Here is a 22,174-nt window from a genome sequence, read left to right on the forward strand (position 1 = left end):
TGAGCTAATCCTCAACGGAGTCGCTCTTGTGCTATTCAGTTCAACGAGGCTACTGGAAATCAACTCAACTATGAATATCAGTTTATACTTTGTTATGCTGGATTTTTCGAATGAAACTCTGACAACACGCACTCTGAAATGGTGATATTGTTTGTTTATTTTCGATTTATTGGATTCCGGTAATACGGTGATCAGTGTTCTACCAGTTATAAAATACCCACAAAACGTAACTTTAAGTGAAATGTTTTTTTATGCAAATGGTTTTCAAAGACTTCCAACAAAACAAAGCCTTGAAGTCCTTAATTTATGATTTAGTTGTGTTTGAAATAATGAAAATATTACAAGCATCCTTAAAAGTTTGTTGTGATCGTTATATTTACAACATTCACTTTATTATTTTCCACAATATATTTAAACATGGTAATTGGTGCAACCCTGTTAATGGTGGAATGGCGTCACATTACGCTTGAATATAAAATGCATGCGACCCTTGTCGCCGAACAAAATACAAATAGGTGTACAACTTTGAAAACATAGCGCTACCTTACATTCTATATAACCGAGAAAATATTGTTATTTCGTAGGTTGACAATACACAACTAAGTTAACAATCAATGCAAAGATTTGGCTCATATCTTAATAACTCAATGACGTCCAAATAATGCAAGTCTATAAGGAGTGAAAATTTTATTGATTCTGTGATGCAAGTCGCTCCGTAAGCTGGTTATTAAATATCCAGTTCTGGCAGTCATCAACATGAAATAACTGAAAATAGAAGCGTTTTAAAACAAGTAATCGAATATAAAAACAGTTATCATGAAAAGTGACATTATTGACAGTTATATAGCCAACGTAAATGAACTGAGCGATATAAAAACATTGCGTTTTTTCATACATACTTGGCCGGCCGAATAACGAGTTTCGACTAGGTATTATATATCGAACAAAAGCATATTTAATTGGAAATGCTCCTTAACAAAGTTTAAAGACTCTACAATGATGAACTAGTTAGTTTGCTTTGGGGGAGTATTATAAATTTTAAAGAAATTATTCGATCAATTTTCCAGCCAAAAACGAGCCAATGACTTGACTCAAGTGCACTTAAGTCACTGTTTTCAAATGACTTGGCTTGATTGTGTTTCAGAAAAAGTTAAAATTAAGTGTTTTTATAAAGCATTTTTCTAAATGGTTTTTATCGTAATTCGTGAAAATAAAACAATTAGCTTGCTATATGTTGCCTTTACATTATTTTCTTCAAGGACTTCTTGACTTAATTTATTTTAAGTAAGTTGACTGAGACTTGAGTTATCTCAAAATGACTTGTTTACAACACTGGTTCGGACCATTAGAACCAAATTCAAACCTTGGATTACACCATCAGGAAGGCAGTAGATAAACTGAAAAAACACTTAAGTTACTGGCGGCCACTAACGTCACAGAGCAATATAAAAGATTATTTTGAGTAACGAAACAGACAATAATGACTCTTAAGGGCGAGAAAATAAGGTTGGTTAGGTACTGCTAACATTTTATAGTTTGCTACTACAAATAGCATGGGCAGCACGGTAATTTTTATCTTAAACGCGCGAGGTTTAAACTTTTTTCAAACGACACAGAAGGTTTAGCAACGTTGGTTTTACCCACTTTTGTGAAAAATATAGTCACAGAAATTTCAACTTCTTCGCGTACCCCAGTTAAAGCCTAAAGAACCCCTGGTCTAGCCCTTTAGCGGCCTCAGTAGAAAATCATGCCTTCGAGGGTTTGTTTGCCGATCATTAAATAGTTGTTTCTATTTTTAATGGTCTGGAAGTATCAAAACGTTAAAAACCAATGGTTTAGATCAGTGCTCCGCAACCTTTTTTCACTTGTGGCACATCAACAGAGATAAATCAATTCGGTGGCACACCTACGAAATATGTGACGATCGAAAATAGATAAACATAAGCAAATATCCTAGGGCCTAGGCAGTCCGGATAAAGCGATTTATGATTGAACGCGCCAAAAATCTGACGAATTACATTTTTTTAAATTCAGATTTTCTTCCTAAAATATCGTAAGCCGGACTAAGTCCTGGAATTTTTAACCCTTGAAAAAGCGGATCAGAGAATTACATTGAGGGCTTTTAATAGCATATTCGAAAACTGAAACCGGACAATGATGCTTCGGATTTTTGATCGAATTTATTTTTCGTTACAGCAGCCAAAATTAATTTAAACAATTACAAAATGCCCATATTACATTTACAAAGATATTTTATGGTTTTCAAGCTTATCGATAAAACTCACTGTGGTGTAAAGTTTGAAAACATTTGCTGTAGGTTATATTTGTAGTTAAACGTAACAAAGGTTTCAAAAAAGTTTTAAATAAAAAGTTACACTAGATGGATTATTACTAGGGCCAGCAAAAATCCATAATGTCAATTTTTTTTTATGTTCAATAGATATCCATACTCCCCAATAGTTAAATTAATATATGTGACGCATGGTTGTGCAATTGCCAGTGTCGTTGGTGGCGAATATGAGCCAATCGTTACACCAAGACATTTTTTACGTGGATGATAGCCTGACCTGCGTTTTGGACGCCGGTATGTCTCTTGTGGTAGGAAAGCGAGAAAATATTGGACATTCTGCCAAGTAGGAACTGTACAAACCACACAAACTTTTCATGAATTACAAGAGCGAATTCTAGGAGTACATTGAAACAGATACACCTACAGTATATGGTCTCTTTACCGATTAAGCCACGCATCCGTCGCGGAATGCTCTAGACCAGTGGTTCTCAAACTTAAAAAAAAAATTACCCGCCCCTGTATTAAGCGAAGAATATAATATTATTTTGTGGTATTTGCTTTGAATGTAAGAAAACTTAAGGACTAGAGGCTATACAATTTTACATTATCAATTATTGTTTATCGCATAGCACTACAAGCGTTCGGCGTCATTCCCCCTGATGAAGGCGATTTGAGTGGGTGGGCGAAACATTGGTTAACAATTACAGTTACGAGAAGAGCTGTTTTTGATTATTTTTATAAAATTAACATTTTGTCTATAACAGTGGTTGGCATCCGCCGGTCCGCGAGGAGTTCGTTACCGGTTCGTAGAAGGTTGCCAGAATAAAATATTAATTTAAACGCAAACCATACGTAAAAAAGCCAGAAAAAAATTAAAAACAATTAAATGTATTTTAATATTTACACTTTAACTTCCGTTTAAATATACTCCATGGTTAATTGGTATGATAAAAAATCACAAAGCACTCGTAAGGGTCAAAACAAACCAGTGTGTGTGGCCACATGAGTTACATAGCATGTTCACAATATCCAAAAAAATATCGAAAAAGGGCCATATATAATGTTTTATTGATGTTTAATCAGTCACCCTAAAGTTCAATAGAATTAAATCATGCAAACTGTTAACCTTATGGTTTTATTTCATTTAAACACTGCTCCTAGTGGCGCGCTTTGCCTAGAGCATGTACGTGTCTCGTTTGTCCTTCATTTGAGACGCGCCTGCGTTAGTGGTAACATCTACTCTGTTGCGGTGTAAGTTAAGTTTTATATTTATTCTGTGTTAATTGTTATTAGTGTTGATAACTTTGTGTGATTCATTCGAATTAAGGAACTAAGTTGTTGTTAACATCATTGTGTTTATTGTCTGTTAACTGATAAAGATTTCAGTGGACATCAACTTTCAATGGTAGCAGAGGATGGTTAATATATTTTAAATGATGGCAACAAATCGTTCAATAAAGTCTCCCCCTAAGTTTAGGGAAGATACGCCATATTCATCTTGGAAGAACAAAGTTAAAATGTGGCAACTTGTAACGCCTGTTGTAAAAAAAAGAACAGGCAATCGTTCTCCTTTTGGAAAGCCTAGAGGGCTATGTAAAGGCTGAAAAGGCCGTTGCACAACTTACGCATGGATATATGCACTCTGAAACCGCAATGGAATGTCTATAATACATTACCTTGACATCGCATTTCAAACGGAGACAGTTGATGAAGCCTACTTGACATACGCAAAATGAGTATGGCAGACTATATTTAAGAATTTGAAGATTTGTCGTACAAAATGTCCTTTCATAAGATGGAACTTCCGGAAGCTATTAAGTCCTAAAGTACGGCAATTAGCTCTTAAACGAATATTTACAAATCCACTTGATGCTTGTACCTCACAATCCCACGCAAAAGGTATCAAAGAAGAATCCTATGTGACAAGTAATCATCATAAATTTAACAAATCTATCCGTTTTACAAAAAATAAAAAATTGAATCCCCAAGACAAATTTGGTAAAATATCCAGATGTGTTATATGCGACTCCAAGATGCATTGGGCAAATCAATGTCCACATAAGAGCGGAAATGCTTCGGTAAATGTTACGGAATACACACAGGAAGAGCAAATTAATTTGGTGCTGTTTTCGAGTTATAAAGACATTTTTTTTAGCAGAAACATTTTAATCTGCAATTATTGACACAGCGTGCTCAAAAACAGTTTGTGGCCAACATTGGCTTCAAAATTATGTGGATAACTTAGATGTTGATTTTACGAAAAAAGTAAAGTTTACCCCATCTCACACTGTTTTTCGTTTTGGTGATGGGAGAAAAGTAGTCTCTGAAAAGAAAGTATTAATTCCAGCATTAATCGCAGGAAAATCTTGCCATATTGATGCTGCGGTTATAAAAGACGATTTACCCCTAAGTAAATCCTCATTAAAACGGGCAAGCACTACACTTGCACATGATTGTGCAACAATGTTTAACAAAGATGTTGAACTATTTCTTTCAAGCAGTGGCCACTACTGTGTCAACATTTCTCCCAGCAGAGAAGGGGAATCTTCTGAGAATGTTTTGCATCTACAGAACATGACCGATGCAGATAAACGTAAGAGTATTGGTAAGCTACATTTACAGTTTGGGCATGCTTCAATCGAAGCTGAAAAAGGCCAACTGTCAAAGTTCAAAAGTGTCCTGTCTGATCAAGGAGGTTGTTCAATCGTGCGATGTCTGCAAGCCTGCTGCGAGACCAATAGTCGGACTTTCGTGGGCTGAGGACGTCAATGATGTGGTAGCCATGGACCTTCACGAACTGCAACCTAATTTAAGGTATTTTCATATGATAGATATGTTTTCGAGATTTAGCGTTGCAGTAATTATAAAAAGTAAAACGTCGACTACTATAGTAAAACACTTTCAAGTATTGGATTAGTATCTTTGGTGCTCCTAAACGCGCTTTCAGTGACAATGGGCGCGAATTTAATAATAATGAGTTTCATGAGATGTGCAGTCGCTGCACAACTACAGCCGCCTACTCACCTTGGAGCAATGGTCTATGCGCCACAACCTAATTCTGACTGAAACCCTACACAAAGTAAGAGCAGAAGGTGCTTGTGATTGGGACACGGCCTTGGCTTGGGCGTTAAGTGCGAAGAACGCACTTATTAGCCAAAATGGGTTTAGCCCGTCTCAAATTGTGTTTGGCCGTAACGCAAATTTACCTTCTGTGTTTACAGATAACTTTCCAGCACTCAGTATGTCAGACCCACACAGTCCAACAGTGCGTGACCACATTTCAGCACTTCAAACAGCTCGAAAGGCTTTGATTATCGCGGTGTGCTCAGAAAAGATTCGCAGAGCATTGAGAAAACAGACACGACAAACCCGTGACACGTATATTCAAGGTGATCTCGTGTTTATTATAAACGACAGGATCAAAAAGAATGGAAGAGGTCCGCAACAGTGCTCGGTCAAGACGGGCCTGTTGTTTTTATACGTCACGGTGGTCAGTTTTTATCAAAGCACATAATTGTAGAGTACAATTAGTTGAACCTGCGTCGGTTAATAGTCCGTTAACCAGTAATACCGCAGATATCATTCCTGCAAAGCAAACCTCACGTTCGTCGTCATCAGGGCAGGAAGATGATAGCATTTCTGATTCCGACGATTCTTCTATTGATTAATATGATCCTGTTAATGATTTTACTGTAGAGAATAGAGCCTCTTTTTCAGATGATCGCGCTTCTGTTGACACTTCTGCTTATGCCGGCATCCCTGTTGCTTCGGATGATACTTCGATTGCACACGGAACGGGTCCTGTGGCTGAACCTCGTGTGACTATCCAACCAGTTCTTGGTGGAAAGTCAATTGTAAATAAGTGTGTAAAGTTTAATAACAGAGACGGTGTTTCATGTTCAGCGAGAGTTTTAAGTCGAGCTGGAAAGGCAACCGGTAAGCACAAAAACGCCTACAATATCATGTACAACCATCCAAAGAAGCTCGATGGCATTAAAGGTTGGATAAATTTTGACGACGTTTCAGATTTATGATACCTAACGCAACAGGAGAATGCGAGTACGGATGAGGTGTGTTCATTAACACAGCCCGGTTGTTACGATGTTGCGAAGCTTGCAGAGTTAAAAAGCTGGAAAGATAATGCTGTGTATGAGGTTGTGCCTCAGCATAATAATCAGAAAGCCGTTTCGGTTCGCTGGGTTTGTTACCAAAGGCACGTTTGGTTGCTAGAGGTTTTGAAGAGCGCAACCTCACGAGTTTCGAAAATGAATAATCCCCGACGGGTTCTAAACATTCTTCAAGAGTAATGTCTACTATTATACAATGTAAACACTGGGCATTAAATAATATCGATATAAAGACAGCGTTTCTCCAGGGCCTTGTAGAACAGGATATTGTTCTTAAACCACCTTTAGAAGCTAAACAACCTTCAGGTGTATTATGGAAGCTCAAGAAGTACGTGTACGGCCTTGTTGATGCATCCCGATTGTGGTTATCAGTTGGGTGTAAATTATCTCGTCTTGATCATGCTTTATTTTACATGCACGATGGAAAAGAATTGCAGGGAATACTGTTGGTGTACGTTGATGACTTTTTATGGGTTGGATCACAATGTTTTGAAGACAGCGTCATCCAACCACTTCGAAGTACCGTTCAAGTAGGAAAGGAAAGTTCAGAAAGTTTCCGCTATATCGGGTTGGATGTTATGCATGATAAAAATGTCAAGATAAGTAGTACATTGACAGTTTACAGCCTCTAAATATCGATACAAAGCAACGACAAAACCCAAGTCTACAACTAACCTGTGAGGAAGCGGAGGCTTTACGTTCGAAGATTGGTCAGCTCCTGTGGCCAGACAAGACCTGATGTTAGCTTTAATGTTTGTATTATTGCAACAAACCTTAAGAGGGCTACTGTGAGGGATTTATTTGACTGCAACAAAATTATTAGAAGACTGGAGACGGAAAAGCTAACACTGTCCTACCAAAGTTTCGGTTGTCCCACCAATTACAGATTGGTGGTGTGTACTCTGATGCAGCGTTTGGTAACCTTATGGACGGAGGAAACCAAGGTGCTTACTTGGTATTTTTGGTTGGGCCTAACAAGCAATGTAACTTGTTAAGTTGGCAATCAAAACGAATTAAGCGTGTTGTTCGCAGCACACTAGCTGCAGAAACTCTTGCCATGTCCGATAGGGTTGAAACGGCAGTGTTTTTAAAATTGATTTAAATTTAACAAATATTCCTATCGAAGTTATTCCCGACAATCGCTCTTTATGTGTGCTGTTTATTCTTCCAAATGTGTTACTGATAAACGATTACGTCGACATTGCCGTACTTCAAGAATTGGTTGACATTGGCCAAATATCTAATATTTCATGGTCACCTAAAAATAAGCAACTGGCCGATATCTTAACCAAAGATGGTGTTTCGCCTGTGCCTCTCTAATCAAACGGGCATCTTAAAAATAAAAAAATTGTAATGAGTTTGTTAAACCTTATTGTTTTGTTTTATTTAAACACTGCTCATAGTGGCGCGCTTTGCCTAGAGTATGTACGTGTCTTATTTGAGACGCGTCTGCTTACTCTGTTGCGGTATAAGTTAAGTTATATTTATTCTGTGTTAATTGTTATTAGTGTTGATAACTTGTGTGATTCATTCGAATTAAGGAACTAAGTTGTTGTTAACATCATTGTGTTTATTGTCTGTTAACTGATAAAGATTTCAGTGGACATCAACTTTCACAGACAATGTCCCAGAATAAAATAATTTATTATTTTGATGTTAAGGGGTCCGTTAGAAATTGGTGCAGTTCAGTTCTAAGCAAAAAGGTCTACGACAATTAAAAAGTCTAACTTTTAGACCTTGATTTCGTTAATTGGACCTTTGGGTAAACTCCCGGCATAGATAAATTAAAAATATACGCAAAAAATTTGTGAGATGGAATCAATAATAGTTGACCCACCTGAACCCAAACGCTAACTGAAATAATGTACGTTCATTTAGTAAGGATTGGGACGGTCAGGTGGACATAAGATAATTTCTTGTTCAGGGTATATAAGATTTTTACGTCACACATTTATGTATTGAGACCAAAAGCGTTTGTAATTATTAAATCATAGCACGATATTTGAGTTAGGGTGCTGGTTAGCGTTTGGGTTTGGGTGGGTCAAGTATTAATAAGCTTAATATTCTTATGCAGATTTGTTAAGTCAAATTAGTGCACTGTCCAAGACCTCAAAGTCTCAAAGTCGGACTTTTTGGTCCTTTGGGTGCACCAATTGCCGTAGACCTTTTTGCTTAGAAATGCACTAATTTATAATTACCGATTCCTGTGTAAGTGACTTAAACTAAATTCGTTTTGACAACATCAAATCAAGTTTTTCCCTTTTTTTTAATAAAAACGTCAAGTGAAGCGCAGGTAATGTTCCTGATTTTCGCTATCTACGATAATATCTGGTGTTTGTGCAACAACGGCATTTTTAACTAACGCAGATTCCCTTATGAATGCCTTTTTTTTTCACGGTTCGCGCGAATATCTGTGTTGTTTCTAGGGTGTCTTATCCCTTTTTGTTGAAACCAATTTAGCCATAATCCGCCGTGCGTCTCATCGCACCCTCGAAAATGAAAATTTGGACTTACCACGTTTCTTTTAAATACAAAGGATACGTCATATTTAAACGCAACTTTATGACGTTCCGTTTTGACATATATTTGTGACATCATCACTGTTGTTTTTATCACCCTCCAAAAAAATCGTAGATCCGCCACAAAAAATCACTAACATTTTAGTTGTTCAAATTAAAAAATTAGGTAAGATTTGAGTGTGCAATTTTATAAGAACTATCTAATTAGTATACTGAGCATTATTATAAACGACCAAGAGTGAACACATACTTAAACATTGACCAATGTACAATGGAGTTTCGACTAGTTGCGTTCATGAGGGGTCAGCTGAGAAAAGTGGTCCATCGGACATATTTTACAAAAATATGACCATGGTCCAAAAAAGGTTGATAATCACTGATGTCTGTACTCCGCAACCGGTGTGCCGCGAGACCATGCCAGATGTACAGAAATTGTTGTCAAACTTTAGACCAAAGTGAGTTTTTTTTTTATCCATTAGGCGCGAAAACCATGTAATATAATTGTAAATGTATTATTGGCATTTTGTGATTGTTTAATTTGATTGGCTGCTGTAACGAAATATATTGAATGAAAAACCCAACCGCAAAATCAGAAGATAAAACAATGTAATTTATCAAATTTTCGGCGCGGTTAATCATATAAATTTGCTTATGTTGTCTATTTTCGATTGTCATATATTTTTTTGAGTTGCCACAACCAAGTGAAAATTTTGGAGCAATAATCTAGGGTTGGCTACCATTTTGGTTATCAAAAAGTCACAAAAAAACTTTGGTTGGCTAATCAATTGATATATGTGGCGGGAAAGTTTTGTTGTGACCCGCTAGTCATGAAAAATATTCCCTGATAGAAGGTAACCCATTCTGCCTATAATATATGTGGAAACAATGTTCTTAAATGATATGCATTAACATAAATATAAAATATTTTACATCTACAACTGTAATTGTTTTATAGGAAGCTGATCATTCCAAATTTCTACTAGGAATTCATGGAGCACCAGAACATTCTTTAACACATGTTGCATTACCAATGCAATACATGGCAAATGACGCTACACTTTGGCAATTTTATGATAGGCTCTAAGGGATTTATTCGAGTTTGGTGAAAAGGTAGGTTAAAAACACAAAAAATATTTGTTATTTAAAATGCGTTTAATGAGTTTTATATTCAAACAGATACCATTTTTTTTCTTTAAAAATAAGCTAAAAAGGAAAATTGTATAATACAATAAATTACAACCAATCTGGGAAAGAACAAAACAAAAACAATCTACCTACTGTAATTTACATCATTTAATATACCCACACTATTCTGTGATTAAAACAAAACAGCTTTCAAAATACAAATGTATTTTTAACCTTGGGTGAGTATATTACTCCAGTTTCTTGTCTTTGTTTGGCATCCTGTCTCTGTTTTTCCTCCAATTTTCTTTTTTCAAGAGTTGCCGACTCAATGTCATTACGCTTAAGGCTATCAGTCACACTTTTCCATAAACACCGTGACTCATTTGGCTCTATATTCAAATACGATTTTACTATACTACCCTTTGCAATGACCAGTTTTCTGAAAATGCTTAGTGGTTAAAAAAAAAAATAATCTCACTATAAAGTTCAAACATAAAATGAAAAAGTAGCAAAAACAAAACAAAAATTGACTACTGAATGGTATGTGTATCAAGAAGTTTGGTTGTTTGACCATTGTGTCTAATACTCATCTATAGTTACCAATATTTAATGCATATTTAAAAATAAATAAATTATCAAAGCAAAGCTGTATTGGAATTTTACAACGAAAAAAAAAACTTCTGTTCGCATTCTTTTGATTGAAATTTACATGTTTATTTTATGATACCCAATAATAATGCATAATTAGTAGGAGCCTAAAACCAAAAAAACATACACTTATATCTGTGGTGGGTTGAGCTAACTAAAGAGCAAATTTACCCCTAAAACAAAAAATAAATCAACAAAAACTTAGCTAATTTGTTGATTTAAATGTAAGTTTTGATAAAAGTGCTTTTTTGCTGAAAAAAAGGGTTAGTGAATAAAGTTATGGTTTATAACGTTTTTATTGAGCATATGTAACATAATTATTGACAAGGCTCGGTAAAATTCATTGTGTACAAACAGGAAGCATCTGGGGTTTTTCTTCAAGTTGCCATGAGTATTGTTATATAAAAGTAAAAATTTATTTTGTCATTAAACAAATATTTAGATTAAACCAAGTAGAAATCTTAGTAAACCAAAAATCAGCTTGTTTTGGATGTAACCAACTTGAATTTATACATACTTCATGTTTCTGAAATGTCCTTACGATGTATTTTATTGCCAATAACTACGCCAAACCAACTGCCTCAAAATGTTGTTTTATCAATGGCAGATCACATCACCCACCCTCTGTATTTAGGGAATGATGTTTGAAGAGCTACACACCTTATTATCACATGTTCCTAGGGTAGGGGGGGTTCGCAATATTATAGGTCTGGCAATGCTTCAGATACTATACAAATAAAAAAACAAAGAATATATCTTGGGCAACAGGGTTTCTTAAAACTATCAAAGAAAGAAAGGTTTTACTATCAAAGAGTCATGATAGTATACAAAAGGCCTCTCTTACCGACCAACTTCCAAAATTTAGTTTGCTTGCACAAGCTAGGTCTAAAACAGCAGTTCTCAACCAGTGGGCCATGGAAACTTTTTAGGTGGACCACAGACCAATTTAAAAAAGCTAGATTTATTGAAGAATTTAGTTTCATTAACGTCAATATAGCTAACAGGAAAAATGGCTTTGGAAGGAATTGAGAAGGAATGTAAATGAAACGTTAAATGCACGGTTGAATAAATCTGTTTAGATATATCCTCCGCTATCTTCTGTCTATACCTTTTTAATAATAGTTTGTTTTTTTGGGCCACAGAATGTTTGTGCAACGAAAATGGACCACAAAAGAAAAAAGGTTGAGAACTACTGGTCTCAAACATCATACGAGATAAGGATATGGCCAAATCTAATGAATGCGGCCACTGCAGTGTTTGGTTTTTCCTACTCATACAATAAAAACCCCAAAAAAGCTGTTTTATTTAACTTTATTAATCTTTCCCTCTTTTTTACTTTCACTTCATGGTGCAATTTATTGGTGTTATCTGTTTGTGGCATTACTTTTGCTGATTGCATTTTAATTCAGTTGCTGTAGCTTTGGCTGGCGAAGTGCACCACTTTTTAAGTACAGTTGGTTTGGGTTTTTATTTACCGATTGCAAACTTCTTGCTTTATATTTTGTTATGTTTTACAATAATGATGGTGCTCATAAAAGTAAAATATATTTGTTGTATAACATTCAAACAAACTATCTTTTTGGTTTTCTGAGTTTTGTACTTAGTTTAATAATTTTTATCATTGATGTGCATCCAGAATCATTTGTTGTTAACCATTTGAATCTAGCAGATTCATTTTAGAAAGAAAATTCTGAATAAACAAATAGTTATAAAAAACCTGTTGTTCTCAGAACTTTTTCAAATAAGGAATTAAGGTTTATTGAGTCTAAACGCGTAGTGTCGAAAAATAGTATTTGACTTCAATTGGAAAAGTTTTTTGTTTGCACAAGTGACACATTGGGTACAAAGAAATATTAGCGCATTGGTTGATATAATGGCATGGATATAAAGATCATTTTAGTAATTAGGGCATGAGAGCTACTCCCTCCTTATTATGAGGGTTGCACAGAAAGCACATATCATTGGTCTTAATGTTGAGCTTAAAATGTTGTTACTCACAATAAAGTGGTCACTTGCAAATACATTACCCAAATAACTTAAAAACCAGCATAATACAAGACAGTTTTACTAAAAAACAAACAAAAATACCTTGATTTTTTATAACTTTTACATATTTTCGACTTTTTTTCTTGTTTTTGGCATCAAAAAAGCATTCATTTCTCTGTGAACACAATCAAAAAAATAACCATTTGGTAAGTTTTATTTTAAAACAATTTTAACATACCCCAGAATTATATATGGCATACATCTGTCCGTTCCACTCTCCATCAATCGTACAGAAAGGTTTCTTTGAGTTTGGAGAACTTAAATGGTAAAGTATTGTAAAGTTAAAAATCAAGCATAAAAACTGGCTTTCAGTATGTCAGATTCCATACTACCAGGAGAAAACGACACCATTAACATTAATTTCTATCGGAAAGGATAAATTAGTAGTCATATTTATATGGCGTCACCAAAAGAGCCATAGGTTTTCAACCACTGGAGCAGTAAGTCAAATATTTTGTTTCTACACTACAGTAAGCATAAATTAATAAAAATTACTTCACTAATGAAATAACAAATCTAGTAATAATTTTTACAGCAACTAAAAATACTTAAAAAAGTTCAAAAACAAGTGCAATAACAATTTGATTTTGCACAATTGTATTTAAAAATCATCTAAATGTATTAAATGATTTTCCATTGTCATTTTAACTTAACAATGATAATAATTATACATATTCTTGACAAATAGTATAACCCATAGTTTCTCAACAACAATTTCTTAACTTATTTGAGTCCGTGTACGCTTCCAGGTAAGTCCGGAATCATGTTAATTTTGTTTTGTTCATTTATTATATGGACTGTTTTAGGTATTGCACACCCTAAGGTGCAGCAACTACTTATTATTGATACTATGAACTTATCCGCTTTTTTCGCTTTTTCAGGGTTTAGTGTAATTGGACTTTGGTTTGTGGTTTAGTATAAACGTTGCCTGTTCTTTTATTTCCTTAACTTGTTTCTGCAAGCAAAACAGATATGGGCCGAAAATCACCCGCCTTAACTTATGTCTCAGATACGAAAGGGGTAGTTGCCAGGGTTTAATTTTGTTATACGTTAGTTTGGTAAAAACTCTGCAAAATTAATTTTAGAAACGTTTTGCAATCAAAATATTTTATTCATTTGTTACTTTTTTTATTTTTGCCACTTCAAAACAAGAAAAAAAATATATTTGATAAATAGAATTTACGTAGATAATGCCTGCGGCCATGTTATTGAATTTTGACGAGGTAACTTGTTTAAAAAGCAAATATAATAATTCTCTTAAAATTATTTAACACCTATAGTTTGCTATGATTTTGCCAATTTTACTCGGTAATATTTCACCCTGGCTTGGTCCAATATATTTTTATCCTTAACTTGTTTCTGCAAGCAAAAACAGATTTGGGCCGAAAACTTCCTCACTTAACTTCTGGCTTTGATGCGAAAGGGGTTCAAATATGGCGTCGTAGCATTTGGAAATGATCAAAACATATATTTGATAAATAGAATTTACAGAGACAATGCATACAAGCATGTTATCACACTTTGGCCAGCTAACATGTTTAAAAAGCAAATATTATCATTCTCTTAAAATGGTTTAACGTCCATGGTTTGCTATACTTTTGCCAACTTTTACTGGGTAAATTTTTACCATGGCTTGGTCCGAGCAATCATAGTTATAACAGACTTTAAATCTGTAGTTTCGAGCAATATATAAAACAAGTTTATGGGCCTAATAAACCACCTTTTAAATTAAAAGTTTTGCCAATTGAAATTCAATAAATGCAGGGTTCTTAATATTTATTTTAGTATGAAGCCATGTTACAACGTAGCTTTGTAACATCCTCCCTAATAATGCATTCAGATTTATATTTTGCTTGCTGCGCCCTTGTACAATTTTAATTTGTTAAGGCCTGATGTTGATATGTTTGATTGGAGTAACATGCGCAACAGGTGCAAATAGAGAGGCGTACACTGCCACCAGATTTCGCATTTGAATTTGCGACGTTAAATATGTTGTTTCGTAAGTTATTTTACCAAGCGAAGCCTCCTTTCAAAAGGCTAGTGGCATGTGTCCACTTTTACTAGACAAGCCACTTCGCACAATAAGTCTCAAGCCTGGTGTTGATATGTTTCGATGGAGCAACAATTACAACAGGTGCTAACAGAGAGGTGTACACTGCCTCCAGGATTCGCATTTAAACTTGTGGCCGTAAAATATGTTGTGTTGTAAGAGCAATACTTTTTTTTACTAAGAGAAGCTTCTTTTTAAAAGGCAAGTCGTATACGCCTAGTTTACGACAAAACACTTCACTGTATGAACGTTGCACGCGCCGGACCATAAAGCGCAGCAGGATACCAACAGCCGCCTCGTGTTATATTTTGTATTGTATATTGTATATTTTTCCTTAACTTGTTTCTGCAATCAAAAACAGATATGGGCCGAAAATGTCCCCACTTAACTTAAAGCTTTGGTGCGAAAGGGGTTCATATATTGCGTAATATTTGGGAAATGATCGAAACATATATTAGATAAATAGAATTTACCTAGAAAATACGTACGGCCATGTTATAACATTCTGGCCAGCTAACATGTTCAAAAAGAAAACATTATTATTCTCTTAAAATGGTTTAACGCCTATGGAGACCTATACTTTTGCCAAATTTTACTCGGGAAATTTCTACCGTGTCTTTGTCCGAGCAATCACTGTTTAAACCAGGGGTTCTTAACCAGGCGTTCGTGTACCTTGGTGGTACGAAGCACCAAAGCAGGGGGTACGACATGCAGTGTGAAATTATGCGCTATTTACGCATATTTGTATTTAGGCAAGTACGAAAAGCAACATAAAAAAACAACATTAAATTGACTGATTTTTTTTTGTGTTGTAAATATTGTTGCTTACAAGACTGTATTTAATGCATGCATTCAACACGGAAGTTAGAAATACATTGAGTTTAATACCTATCATCAGGGTTGCCAGATGGCCTAAAATTCGGACAAAAACGATAAATTGTCCTAATTTTACCTGCTGTGTGCGACCGTTTGTAAATCATTAGGACAGTAAGTTTTCTGTCCTAATTTGTCCGAATTCATTTGGAACATTGAATAAAGTAAAACCACGGGCTCACGAGGCCTCCAAACTTTGTTTATACCAAATTTAACAATGTAAATTCAAATATTGTTCGCGCTTTGCGCGATTTTCATGTATGTTTTTACAATAATTCTGTGCAGCACAAAAGCATCAGGTGTGGTATTTCATTTGGAACATTGAATAAAGTAAAACCACGGGCTCACGAGGCCTCCAAACTTTGTTTATACCAAATTTAACAATGTAAATTCAAATATTGTTCGCGCTTTGCGCGATTTTCATGCATGTTTTTACAATAATTCTGTGCAGCACAAAAGCATCAGGTGTGGTATAGGGCGCTCAAATTGAAATTTAGGCCAACTTACAATAAAATTTGTGCTAGGTTTACAATAGGTTACAGGCAGAGTATTTCTACCTTTTAGTGATATCATAACTTTTTACGTACGTGACCTTTTCCAAAACATCTACAAAATTCCGGTAATAAAATTGTGGTGTTGCGGTTTTGGCAAAAGGAAATCGGATTTACAGAAAGCTTTATTGTTGCGCTGCTGTTAACGACTAACCGTTTTGTAAACTTGTAAGGAATTTTGGCGGCTCACTAAGAACAGTTACCTCCATTGATTTCCATTAGTCTCGCACTAGGTGCATGCTAAATTATTATTTTCCTAAAATGTTCGAATTTCACACTAACAATGTCCTAATCCTAAACCAAGCGTCTGGCCACCCTGCCTATCATTACAATTTAATTTAGTTCCATCGGCCATTGTAGACAGGGGGTACGAGCGCCAAAAAGGTTAAGAAACACTGGTTTAAACAGACTTTAATTCTGTTATTTCGAGCAATACGAAAAACTCTTTAATGTGCCTAATACGCCACCTTTTAAATCGAACATTATGCCAATTTAGACCAAATAAACGCAGTGTTTTTAAGACTTATTTTTCTAAGGCACCATGTTATGACGTGACTGTGTAACGTCGTCGCTGAAAATGCAATAAACTTGAGTATTTTGCTCGCTGCGCCCTTGTACAATTTTAAGTCGTGCAGGCCTGGTGTTGATATGTTTGATTGAAGTAATATACGAAACAGGTGCAAACGGAGAGGTGTACACTGCCCTAAGGTTTCGCATTTAAATTTGAGACAGTAAAATATGCTGTTCAGTAAGAGCAATAAGTTATTTTGCTAAGAGAAACCGCTTTCTAAAAAGCAAGTCGCACGTGCCCACTGTTACTAAGACAGCCCCTTCGCACAATAAACGTTGCACGTGAGGGATAATAAAGCGCAGCAGGATGCCAGCCGCCGCCGCTTTGCGAGCTGAATAAAGCAAGTGATATGAACGCATTCTCTGTTGAAGTTTTTCAGCCTCTAGATAGGAGTAGATAGCGTAAAGGACTAAAACGATGACGTCATTGTTTTTTGTCCCCCAATAAGAGGTTACTAGGGGTGCGAACTCCAAAAGCAAATGTAACCATTCTCTAAGAACTTGATTTAGACTATACATTCAAAATTATTATAAAATTTAATGGTTTTTGTTTACAGCGATTAAACATTTCATATTTACAAAAAAAATTCTCCACCGCCCCCCGCTTCAAGTCACCTTTTACCACAACATTTTATGTTTCTCATGCGTCTTGCGGTAACAAACTAAATGCATTTAAAGCAAGCATTATAAATGTGTCGCCGATATTCTGCTTTGAACATCCCTACTCGCAATGTTTCCCAGCGTTAATTGTACCGTGGGTGAAAGTTTATTCACGGCCTTACCTCTTTGTGTATTACTGCGACAATACGATGAAATACGATTTGGAGAATATTTGCTATTTGCACCTGTTTCGTATATTACTCCAATCCAACATATCAACACACAATTTTAAGTTGTGTAGGCCTGCTGTTGATATGTTGGATTGGAGTTGCTACCAGATTTCGCATTTAAATTTGCGGCGGTAAAATATGTTGTTTCTTAAGAGCATTACGTAATTTTTCTAAAGAGATCTTTTTAAAATGCAAGTCGCACGCGCCCAATTTTGGACAAGTCACAACAAAAGTCTCACGCGCGGGACAATAGCGCAGCAGGCGGTCAGTCGCTTTGTCACTTCGCAAGCTGGACAAAGCAAGCGAATATAAACGAATTCTTTATGGAAGTTTTTCTGCTGCTAGATGGTAGTCGTTAGCTACAGAGGGCTAAAACGAAATATTTCAGGTTTTTGCCCCCAATTTGTTATTAAAATTCCAATTAAGCGTTTCAAACACAAATTGTTCTGGACACCAATTGTAGCCATATAGATTTAGCATTAAAATTGTCAAGGACCATAATAATATTATGTATCCTTTTCAGATCAAAACAGTAAGTTAATATATCATATGGCATAATGTGCGGACATAAAACAAGTAATCCTCAAAAACCTGGTGTCCTTAAGCAAAGTCTAAGAGAGAATATTGTTCTGGCAATTAAGTAGTTAGTACTTTATCTGTTGCTTAGAAAATTTTGCTCCTTGCAGAGTGAGAGAAATTAAATTAAGATAAGCAACCGTTGTGAAATTGGTACAATATTGTGTGGTGATGCAGTTGGTATTAACTTAGCCATGGTTCCTTTATCAAACGACACCATTAAGTTCTGTACCCAAGATTTTCATAAAATGTTTTGAAAAACTAACGTTACAATGAATGATGGTGGAAAATTTACTGTAAACTGGAGGGGAAAAATAAAATCTGAAGTGATGCTCAGCTCATGGTGTATGCGACACAAACATTATGTGGAAAAGTTTCAGTTTGTCTCCAACTTACTAAAAATACCGGAGCAAAAATTTATCTAGTGGAAAACTTCTTTGAAGAAGATCAGCTGAAGTGGTCTTACTTTGTTTTTGTTTGTGTGGATGCCACCGCGTCAATGGTTCAAGCCTAAGGCAAAACGGTGCTAATTGCCAATTGAAAAGCAGTCTATCAACGAAAAAGGTTGAGGACCAATGGTATAGCCAAAAGACACCACTTGCAAGGTTCTTATTATTAAGTAAAATAGGTTCATGTTTTGGCCATACTATACAAAAGCCTGGATTATTAAGAGTATACAATAAATATACTTTAGTTGCTAGCCACAATGATTTTTAGTCAACCTTTTTTTTTTGAGGCAGTTGAATCCCATTATCTCATGCAATGTTTACTGAAACCCTTAGCCCAGGGGTGTCCAAAAAGCGGCACGCATGCCAAATGTGACCTAATAAAAAATGGCATGCAAGCCCCCCCAAAATACGTCATTTGTTATTCAGCCAATTGTCAAAAAACACTAAATTTGTTATACAGCCAATTACCATTGTTTGTTCACATTATATAACAATCGCGGCAATTACAACAACTAACAATTGATTGGGGGCAACTGACGGACACTTAGATGCTGTAATGCGCACTGCTACTACACATGTAAAAGGGAATGCAGTGGTCGGCAAACTGTTGTTGAATAATTTAGTGGTATCGTGCAGTTGTGGGCCGCGAAATAGCCATACATTCATTGCATTTTGTTTTAAAAGTACATGTGGCTTAGAATGTTCATATTGTCACAGCGTGGTTCAGACCCACACTCCAAATGAGGTTCCGAGCATCCTACCCGCCAAACTATATTTTTTGCCAACTTGAACTATATGTATACGCAAAAATCTTCGCGTTTTGCATGTATATGCTTCGTTTTATAGTATTAAGGTATGGCAGTGTTTAACTCTGAAAAAAGTCCTAGGACCGCCGCAAATAAAGTTTGCCGACTACTGCCCTAATGGTTTGCTTCATTAAATAAGCAAATGTTTTTTATGTGCTAATAAACTTTTTAATATTAGCAAAAAAAAATAGTTACTAAACTTTGGCACCGGAAGAAGTTGTTAAATAAAAATTGGCATGCGGGCATGTTTGAGTTGGACACCCCTGCCTTAACCTATTTCTTTTGGGCGTTTGGTTGTTTGGGCACTGTCAATGTACAAGTTGGTCCCAGACAGTTATATAAAGGGTTGGTTTTCATATTTTAAAACATCGTCATGAGTCATTTCAACTGTTTGCTAAATGTGGGGTGAATTTAACCTTCTTCTCATGTTCAAGTGTAAAACACTGCATACTTTTTTGAATTTTTCCATTAAAGTGTTATTTAAGTTTATGTTCGTTTGTATATGAACATGTGAGTTGTAAAAATACATGTTTATAATTGTGATTTGTCCTGCCTACATTTTTTTGTTTTATTTTGCATAATCATATTTTATTAAACAACAATGTGTTTGATAATGAACATAACTTACAAAACTTCAGTGGTCAATCTGTGGACTTTTCCTCCATAAAACGGTTTTGTGTGAAACTTGACAAATGCATTAAATCCAGTTTTTTCACAAGTAATTGTGCAATCACCACCGAGTTCAACCCATGGTATTGTTAAAATCGAACGCCCATAACCATTGGGAAAATTTAGTAAATACTCTTCATCATGTTCAATGAGCCTCAAACAGGCTGTAAAATTTTATATATTACAATAATATAATTGTCTCTCAAAATAAATTTTGTATATAGCTAAATAATAAAATTACATATATATTGTCAAAAATCACAAAGTTTGGTTTAACTAGAGGTTAATGATTTAATATTTCAAAATGGGTATGGTTTGTCATTACCCTTATTTGTTATTTCTGGAAACTAAATACTAATGTGAAAAAGTAGGGTATAAGGTGTTTTTTTTTCAGTCATATTTTTGTCTAATTCGGTGCAGTTAAACGATAACAGTAAACTATGAAACTAAGTTAGTACCTTGACCAATGTTATGAACACCAATAGAGAGACCAAGGAATTTAGATTTTGTCCATATATGACCATTAAATTGTATCTTCCTCTGTTTATGTTCTGCATAAAATGCTGATATTGGTGGGTGATGAGATACTTGCTCAGCCACAAATGATAGTTGGTTTGACTTTGCCCAAGACAAAGGACCATCCTTAACCTGTTGTGAATTGTTGTATAGTACTCAAACATTTATACACTAGGGTTTAGAACAGGGGCGGGCAACTTCTCCAGTCAGAGGACCTGATATGGGAAAATGAAGTACTAGGCGGGACGGATTCCTGATCGATACATTAATTGGACTGCCATAGCCTGCATGTTTTGCCGCATAATGGCGGAAAAGTATTGACGTCAACTCTAAATCTAATTTGAGAAAACACAATAAGACCTAAAAAGCAACAATACCTAAAACAAACAAAATCTATAAAACCATAATATTAACACCAATTAACGACATAATAATCCAAACACGCAGTAATACCATCAACAGAATAAGAACTTAATCGTCTGAATAAGACATAAATCTGTCGGAATAAGTCCTAAATTCTTCGGAATAAGGCCTAAATATCACCAAAACTCTAGGGAGGGGGTATGGGACGATTGGTGGCCATGTCTAGGATATCGATCGTTTTGATTTTGAATTTAGGGTGCCCTAATTTGAAGAACTCCTTTTTGGCACCTGATTTTTTGGTCCTGTTTGGGGTTATTGATTGGGTTAGAAAATGTGTTAGGGTTGGATTTATTAGGGGAGTTAGTGATGTACTTAGGGGTGGGGATGATGTTGGGTAACATGTTTTATAGGCCTGATTCTGGCCATTTAGGTCATATTCCGAAGGATTTATGACTTATTCAGACTTAGACAGTATTACGACTTTTAGGTTGATGTTGTTCTTATTTCGATCTTATGGCTACAGACCTCTAATTTTAACCCAAAACAAAGAACTAAAGAATAACTAGCAATCACTATTATTTGACGTAGTAAGCAAGAAGTGGGAGATTGCGACAGACTGTGACACAGGCCACATTATAATATAAGACCTGAAACTGTCTGCGGGCCGCTCAAAATCCCATCGCAGGCCGGACCCGGCCGTATGTTGCCCGCCCCTGGTGTACAACCACAATCTCCGAAATATTATAGTACAATAAATGCCTCAAGAGGAGAAAACCAATTTTAGTTGATCAATTAAAGATAACCTTGACCTCACCTTGGTATTTGCTAAGCTTAGAAAAAACTCCCCACAGACTATTATAGCTTATGTATCATCGTACACCAAAAGCAATTAAAGACTCACCATATACCATATATGTCTAACAATGATGCAAGCAGGGCAGGGTAGAATGAAAAACAACTAACCTGCAATGAGGTTCGAACTCACGACCTGCAGCCATACCAGGACCATTGCTATACCTGAGCTAAACAGGCTCAGAGGGGAGCGAGTCAAGTAACAACAATACAGTAATGCTTGTTTCATTCTATTAGCACAAGGAACTTCACATAAAGGAATCTACAGTACCATATCATCATTCACGGAAAGATAGAAAGAAATATGTGTTCAA

General features: G+C 35.6%; 1 protein-coding gene across 4 annotated transcripts in view; it reads right to left on the reverse strand.

Annotated features, from left to right (window-relative positions):
• Nucleotides 1–145: 145 nt before the first annotated feature.
• LOC146164312 (oxysterol-binding protein-related protein 9-like) overlaps nucleotides 146–22,174 on the reverse strand; it is a 78,238-nt gene continuing 56,209 nt past the window's right edge. For 3 of the 4 annotated variants that reach the window (XM_083383018.1, XM_083383020.1, XM_083383019.1), the window contains 6 exons: nucleotides 20,588–20,777; nucleotides 20,089–20,293; nucleotides 12,934–13,012; nucleotides 12,798–12,870; nucleotides 10,296–10,450; nucleotides 146–765 (listed from right to left, as the gene is read on the reverse strand). In XM_083383018.1, the coding sequence (XP_083239144.1) occupies nucleotides 688–765; nucleotides 10,296–10,450; nucleotides 12,798–12,870; nucleotides 12,934–13,012; nucleotides 20,089–20,293; nucleotides 20,588–20,777 (780 nt within the window). In that variant the 3' untranslated portion in view covers nucleotides 146–687. The remainder of the gene's footprint in view (nucleotides 766–10,295; nucleotides 10,451–12,797; nucleotides 12,871–12,933; nucleotides 13,013–20,088; nucleotides 20,294–20,587; nucleotides 20,778–22,174) is intronic. The other variant, XM_083383021.1, reaches the window with a different exon arrangement.

This window comes from Ascidiella aspersa, chromosome 2 (assembly GCF_963924565.1).
Source record: "Ascidiella aspersa chromosome 2, kaAscAspe10.2, whole genome shotgun sequence".
In the NCBI taxonomy this organism is placed as follows: domain Eukaryota; kingdom Metazoa; phylum Chordata; class Ascidiacea; order Phlebobranchia; family Ascidiidae; genus Ascidiella; species Ascidiella aspersa.